Here is an 18454-nt window from a genome sequence, read left to right on the forward strand (position 1 = left end):
TGTTTTTCATGTCATGCATACATCAGGGTATGATCATGAATTCATACACTAATTTTGTTCAGTATCCTCACAGCCTTAGAGAAAGTAAAGGCAGGGAGCCTTTGCAAGCAGCATTTGATACCTACAAACTTGTGAGTTGAGTCAGAGAGTTGGGATAAGTGAAAGGGATATCACATCATTCCTAGAAATGTCTAAGTTATAGACAGCAGAGGGATAGCCAAGACAGCAGGATGCGAGGAGTGCTTAGAGGAGTGGAGGAGTGAGGACAGCATGGGTAGCCGTGCTTAAAGGAAGGTATACTTCGTTTTTATATGTCCCAGCTGCTGCTCCCTCAGCAAGCTCAGCTCACAGACCGCAAAGTCTGCATGACAGAACAGCAGCTGGGAGATATAAAGGCAGGGATTCAAATGAAGCGTGTGTATTTTAAAACATGAAAACACTGCAGCAGGACCCAAACCCTCCTTGTCTTTTGCCCTGCCCTGACTGCCCCAGCACCATTAATCTCAAGGAAAAACTAGACTGGCCTTTGATCTAGGGCTTTCCTCTCTGATTACAGTGTTTGGACTACACAGTGCCGGCTAAGACCCAGATGCTGGAGCATCAAAGGCACGCCCATTCCCAGACGGAGGATGCTGTGTTAAGGGACTGCCACCTGGCAGCATCTCCAAGGAACTGCAAAAACACTTCGCAGAGTCAGAGGTTAGTGAGCATCAGCTTCCAGGAGACTCGTGGTGCATCCAGGAAAGAGAGATCAGGTCTGGTTGAGCCAGACTGGTGTTGCTGACTGATGGAGCTGGCGTTGAGGGGCTGCTGCTGTGATGAAAGACACTAGGCCAGGGAAACATTCACGGTGACAACCTTATCAGGGACTTTCCTGCTCACTGAAGAAGTTGTTCTTCCTTTGAGAAAAATCCCACTGTTTTCCCTCTCTTACTTCAAGTTGGTTGAAGATGCCTGGCCTAGTTGTACTCAGTCATGGTCTCTTTTTAGGTAAGGGCTAAGCTTTTGATTTGTGAAGATACACCTGAAAAGGTAGGTCTCACCTTGTCCCTACTCTTCTAGTTAAACAGAGAAGAACAAAGGTGACAACTGTACTGAAGAGTGGTGTGGGATGAACAGAAAAATAAAATAATCTCTCTTGACCAAGACCCAGTAACCCAACTTCCTTCATTTTTAAGTCTTCAATACTGCCCTGGGCTACTCTTTCCTTGTTTTGTGACAAGCTGGCAGATGAAACAAGAGCATCTTCTCAACACATTCTCTGGGTATTTTCCCCAGATAAGACTCTCAGACAGATTGCCTAAAGCTTTCTAAACCAGCTGAATTTGAAAAGGAGCATACAAAAGTCAGTAAGTAATTTCTGTAGTATTTCAGAAGACTTCAAATGGGAACACTTTGGAAAGTTTACTGTGCTACCCAATATCATAGGAAACAAACTTCCAAACTTTTGTTTGTAAAGAGACCTGCATGAACGAGACAAATTTGAGGCTTAGCTGAGCCTGAGATCCTTTTGCCAATAGTTGTTACAATGCTTAGCAGGTGAAGGGCCCTTGACAGGTAGTACGAAGTTTGGTTATCTTTTCATAATTCGTGTATAAATTTGCAGAAAAAAGTTCAAGAGAGAGGGAGGGCTGGAGAGATTGAGCCACTTTTAATTTTTAGAGTCAGCACAGTGTATTAAGGTCCTGAATGACATCATTAACACACCTTCAGCTGTGACCTCGTAGGATCACTGCTAGCTATGACATCTCAGCTAAGCCTGCTGAGCCAAGAACATCCTTTGTGTGTTCATATATTAAGGCTATGAAGAAGTTGGTCAATGAATACCAAACTAACATTTTTTACCAAGAAAATCCCACTCTGCCATTCACACAAGTTGTCTGACTGACACCAACCAGGGGCCAGAGCTTGTTACCCAGATGTGAAAGCATCTGTGCACCCCCTGCAGATTATCCCTGATTCCCTGGGAACTGGAGCTGAATTAGTGGGGGATCAGGGGTGACTCACCAGTCCGTGTGCGCGTCATCGATCACCAGGAGGACCTTGGGTTTCTGTGCCACGGGTGGCGCGGGGCCGGCCGAGTGGTCCATCAGTCCCGCAGCCGCCTGCGTGGTTTGCTTCATGGCGCTGGAGATGGAGCTGAAGATGCTGCTGCCAGTAGAGGAAGAGTGCGAGGGCTGGGGTGGCTGCAGGTGCTTTCTCTCCATGGCAGGGGAAACCGGGGAGCTCGTGGAGCTCTCGGGGCGCTGCAAGTCCATCATGTAGCCATTGGGCAGATTTGCCACGAAGCTACTGTCTGAGAGACGCCGCCGGAGGAAATTCATCGTTGCAGTGCTGTGGGGAAACTTCCTCAGCAAGAGCAAGGCTGAACAGTGCTGTTACCAGTCCTGGAGGATGCCTCTGCGTCCGTGTGGGTACGTCCTTAAAGTCCAGGCAGGCAGGCTTTAGCCCTTGAAATTGTGCTGGGGATATATGCCTAATTTTGTCAGCTGTATTTTCCTCCTCTCCTGTGGGAAGAGAATAAAAGACATATATGTGAGATACATACTGTGAGACTGAGTTAAGTAACCCCCTTTTGGTCTCTTAAACAGCTACCTTAATCAACAAAAGAAAGGACTGTTCCTATGCAGTATTCCACACTGCTACAGTCAAACAATTAGGACAAAATATGTGTCACCATTCTCATCCCCAAACGTCTTCTGGTCAGTAGAGACTAGCCTGCACTAGCTTAGGGGCTAACAATTCTATCACTGTGGACAAAGAAAAAATTACTCTGATAAATGTTAATTTTAAAATGAGAGGCACCTTATTTCTAGTATCTTGTGTGTTGAAAATTACAGAATAGCTAGCAAATAATCCAAATGGATATAAAGTTGTATTATCTTTTGCAGGCTTGTGAGCAAAGTTCTGAATGTAAGGAACAAATGTCCAAAATTCAAATAGGGTGTAAACAACAAATAGCAGAATAATTCCCATACATATTTTGATCAAGTTCAGTGACAGAAATTACACTTTTCTGCCCCTCCTCCTCTCTGAGCTCAGACTCTGAGCCAGGTCCTTGCTGGTGGTTGTTTGGTGGATACTAGCAAGCTATCTAATTTTAGAAATTCACTTGTAGGAATTTTGCAGGTACTCAAAACTAGAAACTTGGCTCTGTCTAATCTTCACACAGTTTTTTTCCTCTCTCACTGGTGTTTTTGGTTTGTGTGGTTTGTTTGTTTTGTTTTAATGAGAATTTATTCTGCTAATCTCTTCAAATGAGAAAACGAACATGGTGAAATATAAGTATTTGACTCTTCTCCCTTGACCACATTATGATCACTTTGTTTTTACTCAGAATACTAAGTATTTCAGCAATTAAATAATCTCACAGTTTAAAAAAAATTTCACCTCTAGGCACACCCCAGAAGACAGACTGAGAAATTTTTATCTGCTAAGACAGCCTTTGAGTCTTGGTTGGTGAGATTTAGGGGAAAAACAAAAGAATATTATTACTGGTAAAATGCATACCTTTTCCAAGACATACATATTTGCAGCAACAAAAAAGAGTGTTATCCCATACATCAAGTGAGATGAGTCTCATGCATCCATAGTATCATTGTTTATAATGATGCCTAACTCCCTTAAAGTCTCTTTGAATGACCCCCTGCAAATACTGGAGCTGCTTGCCTTGACCTGGTTTGGTCTCCCTTACTGCTCACCTTCTTGTCCCAAATTCTGATTGTCTCTTGATGGCAGAAAATTCTCTTTCCCCAGTTGTCCAAGAGAACGAATTGTGAATCTCTCTCCTGGAGCTGTGGGTGAGAGCCCATGGAGCAACAAAACAGCTTTCTTAAAATAAGCGCTCATTTATTTTTACCTAGAGGGTTTTACAAAGCTTTGCAGACAAAAGAGTCAGACCTGTCCTTGTCCATATTGGTCATAGCCCCCAAACCCTTAGAGAGGCTCAGATGAGCCTACCTGGAAGTAAGCAAGATACAAAAAGCCCCTTGGAACATCCCCAAATCTTGTTGTCCATCACCACCCTGACTCTGCGGGCACAGGATCCATCTGGGGCAGAGGGCTCCCTACTGGAGCTGCTGACACTGGCTGATTAGAATAATTTTTCTTTTGATTTCTAAGCCCTGGGAGTGCAAGTCCTCTGACTTTGCTGGAGCCTGGAGGTAGTGTTTTCCCAGGGTATGGCTCAGGAAATCTTTAATGACTTCCTGCCACATTCACGGTCGATAATGTATCTCAGGGTATTGTGCTGACTTCCCGCCTGGTCCCGGTGCACCTGGTGACTGCACAACATTAGCAGACACACACCAGGGAGCACTTCAGTAGCACTGCCTGCAGCAGCTGTTCCAAAAGCAGGTAGTGGAGAGTAGCCATGAATGTGAGCTAGCTACTCACCCCATATATACACCCACACAACACTTGTCCTGCTGCAGGAATAGTGAGTGCCAGCACTGAGCCATCCACTGTTACCTGTCCAGGATAATCTTGGTGGAACAGACTACAAAGATTTTGGGGGATTTATATACCACAGACTGAGTAAAAATGTGCTGTGCTGTCCTCTGCTCAAGAACCAAGTGTTTTCTCCTTGCATAACACAAACAAGAAAAATCCCTTCCCTTGAGTGACAATCCATTCAGGAGCAGGTGCAGGTCTGGTTAAAGAGGAGCATCCCAGAGATCTGCCTACTGTCAGAAGGGCTCCAAAGGAGCACCCCATGACTGTGTACAGCTATTAGGCATGCTCTTTTCTAGGGCCTCGGTGTTACCTGGCAAGACATGGGGCATACATTCGATACTGGTCTTGGGAGAAGCACCTGCAGCACAAGATTCCTGCTCTTTGCACGACTTGCACAACATCGCAGAGCTGCTGGTTCCTGCTGTGGCAGCTCTCAGCCACGGGAGGGAACCTGCCCCCAGCCATGCAGGCTGGACCAGGCTGTTGTCACAAGCCAGTATCCTTGGGACGGGGTCCATAAGGACTTGCATTTCTGGGAAGGTGCTTCTTCCCCTCTGCCAGGTTTTTGCATAGCTGCTTCGTCCCCTGAGAGATTTGCGCTCTCCAAATGAACATGGGTAACTTGCAAAACATCAACAAGTAAATAAATGGGCAAATGTCTCTGCTGGGCCCCGCAGTGAGGCTCGTGACCTAGGGTGCCCCAAGGCTGCATAGAGCCAGAGTATTCCATTACATGTATGGAAGGTACACAGTTTTCCTCTGCAAGGGGGCTTCCCAAATTGTGCCCAGTGCTCGCACTAAACAATTTATCATACTTAGTGAAAGGCCATGACCAGTCTCCTCCCAGACCCTTTTAAACAGGAATATTTGCAGTGACCTGTCATTTTTTCCACCAGGGGTTCCGTAGTAGGAGATGTTGCCCAGGAGAAGTTGGCAAAATGGGAGCTGGCAAAATTGTCTTGTCTAGAGAGTTTGGGACGTTGCACTTAGAGGGCTTTTCCCTCTGCTGGTTGGCACAGCCTTCACTATCTGCTAAGACTTGGCTGCATGCCGTTGGCTTGGGGAGGAAGAAGAGGAAACCTAAGCTCTGATGTCACAGGGAAATCTCCCTCTGGCAAAGCACATGGAGATTAAAATCAATGGATGACACTGCTGCAGCAGAGAGCAATGCCTGGCTCCACTCTGTGGTTCCTGTCAGGAACCTCAGCTTTGGCATCTCAGAGTGATGGTCCTCCTGTCATTACATATATTTTTCTAATGATCTGGCTAATGTAATCCGAAAAGATTTTTATCCTTTTTGGTTTTTTTTCTTTTAGGTTTCACTGTATTGATTTGTCAATAAGTGCCAGCACAGAGATCTTATCTGTAATGGGAGCAGTGCAAACTGCCAGGAGGTTTTCTGCCAGCAGTTTACACTGCCTTGATTGCTGGAAAACCTCATAGTCTGCTTTTGCATCACTCACACTTACTGTTATTTAACTTTCAGAAGTAGGTGTTTTCATACAGGCACAGGCTGAGGAGGTTAGGACCTCATTTTCCTACTGCCAGAAAAGAAACTCTCTGTGGACTTCCTGAGGGCTCAGCCTTTCAGGCCAAATCTGGCTCTGTAGCTCTTATGCAGCACAACATCCACCCAGTGCATGCACAGGTCTTACCCGGACAAGTGAGCAGGGCTGCAATTTTAACAAATGCAGGAACCTACACCTCCATCAGAAGCAAGACAGATCTGCTGAGTGGTTTTTTGTCACTCTAGAGCCACAGGCAGGAGAGCTGCTGGCTCTACACCACCAAGTCGTACATTCCCTGTGTACACCAGTCTTCCTATGGCTTATACGGAGACGCATCACCCTCTTAATGCTGTGCCAGGCACAAACTTGCCTGCAGGAAGGGAGCTCCCTGCACAGCTGCAAATACAGCCCATGGGCTGCTTCCAGACCAAGCAACAGCTCCTGTGGAGTTCCTCAAGTTGCAAGACAAGCAGCTGCTTCTCCCCAAGCAGGAGTCATGTGCTGCTGAGTGAAACAGCTGCTCCTGAAAGCTAGCTGGGAAAACAGCAGCTGGGCCATGGAGCTGCAGCCTGGGGATCTGCTCTATACTTCAGGGTGAGGAAATATGAACCAAGGCACAGGAGAATGAGTGAGTCCTGAGGGAAGAGAGACAGGGAAAGGAGCAGGAGGAGGAGGATGAGAAGGCACAAGCAGAAAGAGAGGAAGCAAGCAGGAATTGGCTTAACCAGCAGACAGTACAGGAACACACAGAAATCCCAACAATGTGAGCACCATCAGAGAATCAAAAGGGAACAAAGTGAGCAACCAAATGAGGCAAGAAGAAGGTCAATTAGAGCTGACCTTGAAAACAACAGCCAAGAGGTTGGTGCTGTCAGCCCCTTACTAACACTCAGCTAAACTTCCTGGCTGATATTTTTGGGAGAGCAAGGGAGGATATGCAATCTACTCACTCAGCACACTGACAGCAGCCAAGCACTACCTGCTTTCTCTCAAGGATATACTCCATGGAGACGCAAGTTATCTCAGAAAACCTGTTGACATGTGTTAGACAACAAGAACAGAATGTTCACTTAAACCTCTTGTTGGGTTATTTTCTGATGTGCAGCAGTGTCCGCAGGGAACCCAGCTCAGCTGGCTGATAGCTGCTACCCATGCTTAGATTTCCCCTGAGCTTGTTATCTCATGCTGTCAAGTGATGAACTGACACAACCACACCAACCTGCATCTGATTACTGCTCTTGGTAGAGCAATGCTGGGGGCAGCAGGATGGAAAAACACTCTGAGGGATTATCCCCCCACCTCACCCTTAGGGACTGCACTCTGCCTTCTGCCCTGTGGTGGATGGGAAGGTGAGGGGATGCTCCTCACCTGGCAAAAACCATTGACTTACACACCTCACATCCATTTTGCAGATCATCTTCAGCATACAGTCAAGCCTTAATACATTCCCATGGATCCCTTCTGCCTTCAGGCATACTGATATAACGTGGGAATCAACCTCTGTGGAGGGACAGCCGTGTTAGGAAACTCAAAATCCAGCTGGATGCCTTTCCACATACAGTATATTTTTTAAAACTGTATTTTCCACATTTCTAGTATATTTCAAAAAGAGGAAATCAAGAAGTTATTTATTATTGCCAGGCTTTCAGTGTTTCTTCCTGAATGGTTTCAGCATCCCAAGCTTGACATAACTTGGCATTTCTTGGGAAGAACTGAAAGCACAATAAAACAAATGGTTCTAAAATTAATTAGAATTTTTACTGGATTTTTTATTTCATTTGCCACAGTCCTGGGTTCAAGAAGTTCACATGTTTAAACATTTCTTGGTGTTCTTCAGCAACAGCTGAAATTCCATAAATCAGGAAATTACAGTAATATGGGTAAGAAAAAGGAAAGGAAAAGGATAACCCACCAAATACTCCACGTTTTGTAAATCTGAAGCACATACAAAAAGCATAAGAGTTGGAAAGACTGTATGCCAGCACAAAGAACAGAGGGAAGCAGAGTTTCCATGCTGGTTTTCAGTTTGCAGAGAGCTTTCCCAAACACCAGCTACAGAATACAGCTCTAGTGTAGACACTGATTTAAATTTTCCAGAGCATGTAGAACTACAGCACAAATTCCACTGACACCAGCAGAGCCATATGGTGTCTTCTGAGGCAGTTGCAAGAAGTCAGAAGGCTGCAGCTGGAGGGGATGCCAGGGCAGGGGAGCAGAAAGACAGGACAATCAGGACAATAATCCTACCCAGAGCCCGAGTAGGCTCCTGCTGTATGTTAGACAGCAGCTCACCAGAATCAGATAACGGCCTGGGCTGGAAGGGATCCTAAGAATCATCTAGTTCCACCCATCCTTCAGTGGATTTTCACAAGAAGCCAGTCTCTTGTGCATTCCATTTCACTGCTCAAACAGCGAGATTGTCAGAAGTGGTAGCATGTCTCTCTGTCAGAAGCAAATCACTTCACAATGTTCAACATGCTTCACTAAGCCACAGAAACATGTAAAGGTGCAATAATTTCATTGTGTTATTGCTGTATTCCTGTAGATCTTAAAAAAATCCTCTCTGCCTGATTGGGCAGCTATTTAACTGGAAGTCTGGATTTCATAAATCTTATCTATATTTTCCTTTTGCAAAGCTGCCAGAAGTTTCTACATAGCAGTTTCATGGTAGGGGGGCTGCCTTATCTCCTGAAGATAGTGGGGGTGTGCATATCAAACCAAGTGCAAATGGGACCACTTCCCAAGAGCTACACCCTCATTTGCACAGCAAATGAGTAAGTCTGCTTCCTCTTTTGCCTATTATTTCATAATGGCAAGTGAGGAAAAGAAGATGGGGAAAAAACAATCTGAAGTGAAAAAATGCCTCTGTAAGATCATCAGACTTTCAAGTAGATTGCAAACAAAGATGACTAAAGCCATGAACAGTAGTGAAAAATTTTCTAGCAAAAATAAATCTGAATATTATGATAATACTCTCTGACTTTAATATCCCCCAAGAACAAATTACGACGTGCTACTTCTTGGAAACAATATATTATTTCATCATTTTAGTCTCATTTTGGAAATCCTGTTGGCACCTAATGGCTGCAGTGTTGTCACAGTGGTAATATCCTCTTGTCAATGAGCTTATGTAGGCCTTTTGTGGCCTGTCTGTTCAACATCAATAATTGCTTATCAGCAAAGCCAGACCCAGCACTACTGGAGCAGGCAGTGTGTCTAATCCTTGAATGCCACAGAGTCATCTCCATCTCAAACTCAGTTGAGTTTGCATCCTGGCTCCATTTCTTATTTCCCAGGAGTGCTGTGGTCATTCCTACCCCAAGCAATAGTGACACTAATGCTTCCATTAAGGCTGATAGTCACACACATGCCAAAGTGGCTCCTCATGGTGATAGTAAAGGAAAGCAGGAGACAGCGGCACAAACCAGAGAACTTGTACAGATAAATGCTCTGCATATTAAGTGGATGAAATCGTAAGAAGGAAGTAAGCAGGGCTTGGAAGGCCCTGTCTTTTTCCTTCCCAATCTTGGATCTGATGCAGTTCATGTCGTGTTGTGAGACATGCTTCAAGTTTCCTGCAGCAACCATGCAAGTCCTGATTTCATGGTGATAAGAGTGAAAGTGGCACCAGGCACGCCATTAATAGAGCAGGGATTTCCTTCAGCTGAGAGGCGTGCTGCTTTGAAGAGTGCTGATCTGAATAAAATCAAGAAGCTGGGTGTGTTTAATATGTAGGGCCTGCCAATATGCATTAGGGCTCATGCAGATAAGAGGTGCCTCAGGGACTGACAACTCACAGGGTCTCAGAGGAAACTGCAGCAGCTTGCCCAGTGCTAATGGGGCTCATGTCTTGATTGTGATCACTTCCTCATTCCCGTGCCATTTTCTTTCTACTCTATTTCAGTTCTGCCACAATAGACTGGTTATTCAAAATGCTTCTAAACAAAATATTTCATTACCATAAAGTGAACTAGATATGTTGCAGGGAGAAAAGTGCTATAGGCTTTGAAAGAGGAAGAAACAAATAACTACACGATTATAATATACATCAAATAGATAATTATTAGTTAACTGATAATGATAAGAAGGATTTTCTGTTTGGAGCCCAAATTGTATTACTTTTATATGATTTTAAGACAAAAATCTCTTGAATATTTCCATATAAAAAAGCTACAAGCGCAACTTCATAATTCTTGCATCTATGCTTCTAATTCATTTTAAGCTGCCACAAAAATTCAATTTCTTTCCCAAATGTTTTATGGAACATTGGGGTTAAAAAGTCTTCCTTCAAACATTTGAAGTCCTCCAAACTATCTGTAGTACTAACACATTCCATCTAAGCTTTGCTGCCATTTGCATCTGCCTCATTTCTTCCCCTTGCATCGTTCCAGGCACCAGCATATTTCAGTTTCCCAGATTTTCCCCATATGGCAAGGAACCTCTTATTGTATACTTGAGATTTATTTCATGTGGTGGTGTGAACAGCAGATACCTGGAGAAATAGAACCTGTGATTTACCTTTTTGTAGCTCATTTGCTTTCTAACCATATGTGCCCATCTCATGTAGCAATACAAAGACTAAACCAAGAATTGGAGCACCCTTACTGATTTATTTTGGTGATAGAAGAGAAAGACAAAGTTTTGCTGCATTCTGGGCAATATTTGTGACACAGCTGTAAGACAGGTTGATGCCAATTCTTTCATGTGATGTAGAAGTAGTGGGAGATTGACTGGCTGGACTACTCCTGACAAAGAGACAATGAGGATTGGTAGACCTTCAACTGGAACACTGCAGGAGTTGCCTCAAGCTCTGTGACAGCCAACCCAGACCATGCTGAGGATTTATTGGAGATATTTTCCTTCACTTTTTTACATCTTTAGTATTGATCACATGCAGACATATGAAAAGATGTGTGGGTTTGTGGAGCATGTCCCTTTTGCTCCCACCATGTACCCACACACTTCTCACCCCAGCAAGGGCCCGTTCCCCTATCCCAGAGCTGAACTGAGCACCCCAGTCTTTGTGACATTGCCAGTGCCTGCTTCCCTGCTAAAACCTCAAAAAAGTGCATAAGATCCTGCTCTAGCACGGCTGCAGGTTGGAGAGATGCAAGCCAAACATATTTGTGGTACCAGCAGAAGCCTCTGCAGGACAGTTGGGTGTAGGTGTTTAGCTCACTTACAATAAAGAATCTGGACAGGTTTTGAAGGCCATTTATGAATTTATGTTGTCTCTGTAGGGACTCTGGGTTGATGAAGGGTTGCATCACCAGAGATGCACTGCTAAAATTAGAAATCAGCTTTTAAAACGTTAGTGATAAATTTTATCACTACCTTATTTCACTAACTCTCTTTAATCTGGCTGTCTTCTCTCCCAGTTCCTGCTCCTGGAAGGCCTGCTTGCCTATCCAGTCTTTGTACTCATGCTGGATGGTGTAGGAGCCCTCCACAATTGGCTTCAAACACCAGATACTAAGTTTAGACAAAAAGCATCAGAACATACAATACATGAGTGTGGGAAATGGATTAGATTCTGGACCCAGACAAAGTTCTGAGAGATCAGGCTAGTGGGCTGTGCCCAGAGATGGAAATAAAGCACAATGTGATTTTAAGTCTCCTGCTATCAGCTTGGGGAAAGGTCTTGCAGTGTCAATGCCTCAGTTTCCCATTTAAGAAGACAAGCTTTATTCTGCAGAGAGCAGAGGTCTTGCAAGGCTCAGCTCATACACCTCCATGCTGCACCTCTGAGCCAAGCACAGGAAGCTTCAACAGCTCTGCTTCTCCTGCTGATCAATAGCTGAATTACAAAGCTTTTAGGAGGCACAAGAGTGGCCAGCCTTATTTAAGAAACCAACCACCAAACCTTTCAAGACCTGGAGAGTACATAGCCACCATGAGTGGGGGGAAAAAATAAGAAAGATTTCTTGGAGTAAAATAGCAGCACTTAGAACCATTTTGTAACAGGGAACACAAAGGATGAATCTGCACAGCTATTTTAGGTTCTCCTTCTGTGCTTTGAGAAGTTCTGTCTCAAGGAAAGGAGAGAAGAAAGGGGAAGAGGGGAAGAGGAGCATCTGCAGCTGGACAGCCCCGGCAGGCGCTGTGAGAGGAACTCAAGCCACAGGCACTGATGTGAGCTCTTTCTGGGTGCACACACAAAAGTGGTGTGAACTTCTGCTCACAGAGAGCATGAGCATTGCAGCAGGCAGAACAGAAATGGTGACAACCCACAAGCCTCACAGAGAAGTTATCTGAGAGCCACTCTGGAGCCTCCCTTTGCACATCTGTGTCCTGACTAGCAGGACAGGTAGGCAGTCACTACTTGTGTACGATTGTACAATGATACAGGTAATGATAGAAGCAGCATTGCAAAGTATTCCTATTCCTCTCTGGGGCAATCTGCATTTTTCAGAGCTAAGTAGTGCTGTCCCACATGACTGAAGCTTACAGACAAAAGCCACTTTTACTTTATCATTAAGGCAAGAAAGTTTGAAATTTTCTGCCCACATGTTAACAAATGCCTCTCTTTGTCATTACTATGGAGGCACAGAACTGGTTAAAAAAACAAATCAAACCAAACCAAACCAAACCAAACCAAACCACACCACAAACCCCAGAGTGTAACTTCACAGCCTCAAGATTTCCATGGGTGGCATGGCTGGCCAGATGTTAAATAAAGCAGGCTGAGGAAGTGTTTATTCCCTGCAGCTTTGCAGAGGCACTCACCCTGGCCTCCTCCTGTTCAGGTGACAAGCCAAAATCTGCCAATGCTTACACTTGCATATCCAGTGTTTGCCAAAGGTTTGACCGGAAGGGCAGAGCTGATATTCCTGCATGTTGCAGTACAGCAGTCAGTTCATTAAAACACACAAAACATTATGCTTTATTTCAAGACTGCACACAAAAGAAAGTCAGACTTTGGGGTTTTGTGGATCAAAAAACTTGTTCCTTGCTCTATTTTTTCTAAAGAAATTTAAGCAAGACACTAACTATATAAATAAAGCATTGAAATGTTAAATTGGGTCACATTTTAGAGAGCCTGATCTCTGCAGTGATCTAAATACAGACTGCAGAGTTGTTCAATAATATACAACATAAGTACAGCAACTCTTTAAAATTAAATCTACCTGAAAAACATATTACTGGTTAACATGGAAGGATATACAGAGTTCTCAGCTCAAATGAGTACTGCTGTTGTCACTGGAGTCCAGTTTCAGAGCTGATTACTGCAAAAACTCTTGTTGCTGCCCAGAAGATGATAATGTGTAACAAATTAGTGTATGGATGATCTTTTATAAATAAGCCAGGTTAGACACAAGGAGTTCTGTCCCCTTTTTTATCTCTTTCAGTGCAAAAACAGTAACCAAACATGTCCCAGTGATGGGATTATAAAATCTGTTATCATCACTAAACTTCATCAAAGTATTGGATCACCTTTACATGTTGGTGGCAGGCCCTGCACATCCACGTGATTTTCCTAAGAGTTGCATGAGTGATCCTGGTTAAATCACTTCATATTGGAACACAAATGTAAAACCAGGACAAGAAAGGCCATATTATGAGCAAAAAATAATGCACGCAGCATGATAACAAATATATAGAAGTCCTTCACTATCATCAGCTTAATCACTTGCTCTTGTCTCGCTTCAGCTCTCCATCATTAGTATCTAATTTCTGAAAGAGGATAATTGCTTTGGATCTCTTCAATTGCCACTAAAGCACTGCAGAGCACTTGTAAAAATCAAATAAATTTGAAGACTAGGATCACTGAGCTTGTCCTCCCACTAGTGCAGCTTGTGTAGTTTCTCCTATCTCCTCCCATCATGAGTTTATAGTTTCTGATTGAAAAAACAACTCCAAGGCTAGTTTGTAAATAGTCACTAGCTGATCCAAACCAGTCCTGCAGTTAAGCCATAGTCCCTGCAGCAAGAGCAAAGCAACAGCTCCCTGAAAGCCTGAGTGAAGAAAACAGTGTTTTCTCCCAACTTCAGCAAGGACTGCACGACCACATGATACCCCAATGCAAAGACACTCAAGCATCCCAGCAGAGCACAGATGTTCATGCTGTAAACCAGAAGCTCTCTCCTGGGCAGCTAGATCTTGAGCAGCAGCTGCTGACAGCGCAGGGCTAGACAGTGAATTGATTTTTTTGTTTGTGTTGCCCAGAAAATTGAATAAAAAATATTGCCAAGTGATGCAGAAGATGGCAGCTGGTTTGTTATTTATTGCAGATGATTATTGAATAAGGCCCTGAGCAACCTGACCTAGTGTAAGGTGTCCCTGTCTGTGGTGGTGGAGGGCTGGAACTAGGTAATCTTTAAGGTCTCTTTCAACCCAAGACATTCTATGATTCTATTCTTATTTCACCTCCCCCATCAGCTGCTACTCCTGACCATACCACAAAAGCAGGCAGGTGCTGTGCTCTCCTTAAAAAAATCACAGTTTTTCTTACCTGCCCATTGCCTTTGTTGCCCTATCACTAAGCATGAAAACATGCACTTAAGAATTCAGTCAACTAAAGAGTCTATTAATTCTTCACCTCCTACTCTGTTCGTGGAAAATATACTGGTCTTACAGCATTGTGTGAGGTAATTAGCTATTGCTTCTATTAGCAGAACAGGGCATGCATAGAGAAAAACTGTAGCAATGCTACTTATTTAACTGCAAACTATCTCAGAAAGCAGAAAGTCAATTCTTTCCCTTGTAGCTCAAGCAAAATTCTCATCAGCTTCTAAGGGGTTTTCTCTGAAATGAAAAAACTTTGGAAGTTAGAAGGGGCCCCTCTCTCATCCTGATGATGGTGGAAGGCACAGCTGGAATGATTTTTGCAGGAGATGTCAGCTGTGACTTTGCAAGGTCTGAGTTTGCCCTGGGTGACTGAAGGCACTGTTCTGCTCTGAGGGTCACGCCTAAGGAGGAGACAGTCTGACCATGGGGCTCAGCACAAGAAAGAGGTGGCACCTTCCTTCAAGAAAGAAGCATGGCATGTAAAGCCAGAGGCCTGCAAACTGTGACCAAGAGTCAGAGACATCAAAGAATCTTCCCTGGAAAAGCCTGCCTGCACATTAATAGGAATTGTCAGCTCCAGCTCTTGACAGGTGCCATCCTCTCCTATGCCTTGTGTTTCTCAGTAGCTGGAGCCTTGAATGGCCTCAAGAAACTCTCATATGTGAAACTGCTCCTGTGGGGGACAACGTGGGAAGCCTGGACTAGAAAGTCTCTGCTGAATTATTAAGGTTGCCCAGAGTGAACCAAGGTAACCTTCATGTGGATTCCTGTCAGCCTCTTTCAGTTTTATTATAAAGCAGCAACCCCCTACCTCGCCTACTCCTCTCTCTCCTGCTAAAAGAAACTTCACAAGACTGCTGAAGTAAGAAAGTCTGCCCAAAAGATTAACTAAATACACACAGGCCTATTTTAGATAGAAGCATCAAGCTAAATACAGCAGCCTTGAGCTGCTGGAGGGAGCACAGTGTTTCATCCAACCCCTCTTGCCAAAGTGCAATCAATGCTTTAGAGAACATACAGGGAAATACAGGCACTGAGTCTCATCTTTAAGCAGTAAGTCAAAAAACTTTGGAGCTAAAAAAGGAATAAATGCTTCCTAGCTTGTCACATAATTTGGTTTTGTCAAGCCCACTTCAGAAAACAGCCGTGCACCAAGTGTGTTTCCCTGCCCACGCGCTGTGTCCACAGCCCTGGCAGCTGCCAGTGATGGGCACAGTGCATTAGAAGTGTGTGTGGTGACTCAGGGACAGAAACACATGGTACCATCACCTCTGGAACCATGAGGTCATTCTTCATCCCAAATTCCCATTTTATTGTTCACTGCTCTACAGCCGTGGCCACAAAAACCTGCGCTGTGCTGGTAAGTTCAGTGAAAAAACTCTTGATTGTCCTTCTCCAGGAAGGATCTGTATTTTCTAGCATCGTCCTCTGGAGTTTATCAGCTTGCTCTGCAGAGTCAGGAAAAAGTATTTCTGCAGCCAAGAATGTCTTCGAGATGTTCCTGGGCTGCAATGCACTACAGGGCTCTTCAGCCCTACTCTAAACCCAGCAAAGTACAGCTAAAAGTGGTGGAGAAAGATGATGGCATAAAAGATATGTTCATTATATTTTACAAAAGAAAACAACCACATAGGGCCAGAATACCCTATATTAAAAATTATGCACTTCATCTAAAAAAGGAGTGTTACTATATTTTAAATGACAGATTTTAAAGGTCTGAATCATCTTGGAGCTGACTGTTCTGCTGCTATTGGTTTTGCTTTTCTAATAGCTCTATGTAAATATCCTTGTGTTTTCTTATAAACTTAATTTAGTGCTGGTGAAAGCCTACCAGTCCTTTTAGATTAAAAATATTTTGCATTGGCTACATAAAAAATATGATGTAAGCATTTCTGGCTGGTTTTTTCTAGCAGGCTTGGAAGTCCTGAGTTGCAGAGGAGTGGAACTTTCTCCATTCACTTGGATGGGAGTCAGTAAACTCCTTATTTGACTCCAAGTAATCTGAGTGGCTTTAGCTGTGGCTTTTATGAACAACTGGCCAATTAGTATCTTTTCTTAAATGGCTTTGTGGTTTGAAAGGTCTAGAATCAGCAAGCTAAAATACTATTTCCTTCTTGTCAACTAAATGTAACATTGTCAACTAAATGTAACATTAAATTGAAAATTAAAACATAGGGCTCAAGGTAGCACACTTTTTAAACTCAAGGGAGCTCAGCAAATAGCTATTTCAAACCATGAAGTTCTGGCTGAAGACACTGTTTGCCATCTTTTAAAAGGAGTTGGTATGTGTATGTTTGCTCCTGTGTATGAGAAGAAAGAAGGAAGCCAATGCTTTTTTTTTTTTTTCCCCCCAGCTGAAGAATACAGGGAAGGAGTGCTGGCTCTGGATCATGCTGAGAGCGGGAAATAAATCAGCCAAAACCCATAAAGCTTGGCAGAAACCAAAATTTCCTTCTTCTAAAAAAAGGCGCACCCCTCTCTGTTACTTCGTCCAGCTTTTCACATGGCTCTTCAGTCCTACCTTTGTCCTACCTTTCTCCTTCTTTTAACACGGATTCTGATTTATTTTTCAGACACACAGGAATAAAATGCTGTTTGCCTTCTTCAGGCTGGAGTATGATAAAATACAGCAGCTCTCTTTCTTGTTCATATCCCAGTCTGAGAGTTCAGAGCAAAATTTAATGTGCTTTGAAAAATGACTGTAGTTACTCTCTCAAAGTGATATGAAGGCGATACTCCTAGTTTCAGGAAACCTAGAAAAAGGGTCTTTCTTACTCCATCCAAATAATTTTTTCTCCCCTCTCCCCATGCCAGTCCCCCACAGACCATCCTGGGAAGCAGACAACCTTTTCTTCCCCTTCCTGTCGCTCTGATGGCATTACAGAATTCAGCACTACTGCCACCAGGAGAAAAGATTATTCCCCACCAAAGGCCCCACCACAGACTCTTCCTCCTACTTTTCCAAGGCTGTGTCATTAGTTTTTCTCACTTTTATGAGCGGGGTCTAAATTACAAGCATGTGCCCTGGGCCACCTTTCTTGTGGCCAGTGTAATCTGCTAAGGGCAGCAGAGCCAAACTGCACCCTTGCTTTAGCATTTGATCTGCCCAGACACAGCAGAATTATTCCTCATTAAACAGACAAGAGATGAACATCTGGCAGCTGATAGCCATTAATACAGACATTGTTCGTTCTGGATAATCACTTCATTTTCCTTGATAACTGTATTATAAATATATATGAGCCCACAGTACTGGACTGGTAAGTGATCTGCTACAGTTGCTAATCAAATCTCTGTTATTTGTCGGCATTTAAAAAAGCTCCTTGACATTTTCAAATCTCTAGATGAGGTAGGAGAATACCACAACAAATCACAAAGGATGGGAAAAGTGAAGAATTTTCCAGAATGGAGAGAGAGTATGGCTTCCCCACTGCTTAAACAAAAAGGAAACCATTTTATCCCATAAATAAAAGGCCAATCTAGAAATTGGAAGGTTTCCATTTGGTCTTACCAAGTTTGTTTGAAAACTTATGATCCGGGGCTTTGTACACCTCTGGGGATGCAAATCAGCCAAAACCACAAAGGCCTGAAGTGAGAAGAACAGCACTGGAGTGAGCGAGAGGGAGGGGTCCATGTGGCAGAGCAGTGATGTCGTTTGACAAAAAATGCTCTTACAACAGCTTTGAAAATGCCCTGGGTGGTTTGCCTGACATTTCAAGTAAGATGTTTTGCCTACCAACAGATTGACAGATCAAGTTGCTGCAACTTTATCAGCTGTTAATTGTGTGTGGGCCAGGACAGCTCTTTGTAGTGCCCACTTGGGAATTCTAGACTTATTTGCTTATCTAGTAAAGAGAGAGGAATGGGATTTTTAGCCTAAAAACATCCCAAAAGAATTAAATATCCTAGAGAATTTACTGCAAAACTTGACATTCTGGGGAATTTCCAGAGCAACTAAAAATTGATCCTACACCCCTACAGAC

General features: G+C 43.7%; 1 protein-coding gene across 2 annotated transcripts in view; it reads right to left on the reverse strand.

The window, feature by feature from the left end:
• The window catches only part of LOC121361161 (synapsin-3-like), an 81352-nt gene that overhangs the window by 59919 nt on the left and 2979 nt on the right, over positions 1-18454 (reverse strand). For both annotated transcript variants that reach the window (XM_041481587.1, XM_041481586.1), the window contains exon 2: positions 2008-2507. In XM_041481587.1, the coding sequence (XP_041337521.1) occupies positions 2008-2324 (317 nt within the window). In that variant the 5' untranslated portion in view covers positions 2325-2507. The remainder of the gene's footprint in view (positions 1-2007; positions 2508-18454) is intronic.

The sequence above is a fragment of the Pyrgilauda ruficollis genome, unplaced genomic scaffold, assembly GCF_017590135.1.
Source record: "Pyrgilauda ruficollis isolate IOZ18807 unplaced genomic scaffold, ASM1759013v1 scaffold56, whole genome shotgun sequence".
Taxonomy (NCBI): Eukaryota; Metazoa; Chordata; class Aves; order Passeriformes; family Passeridae; genus Pyrgilauda; species Pyrgilauda ruficollis.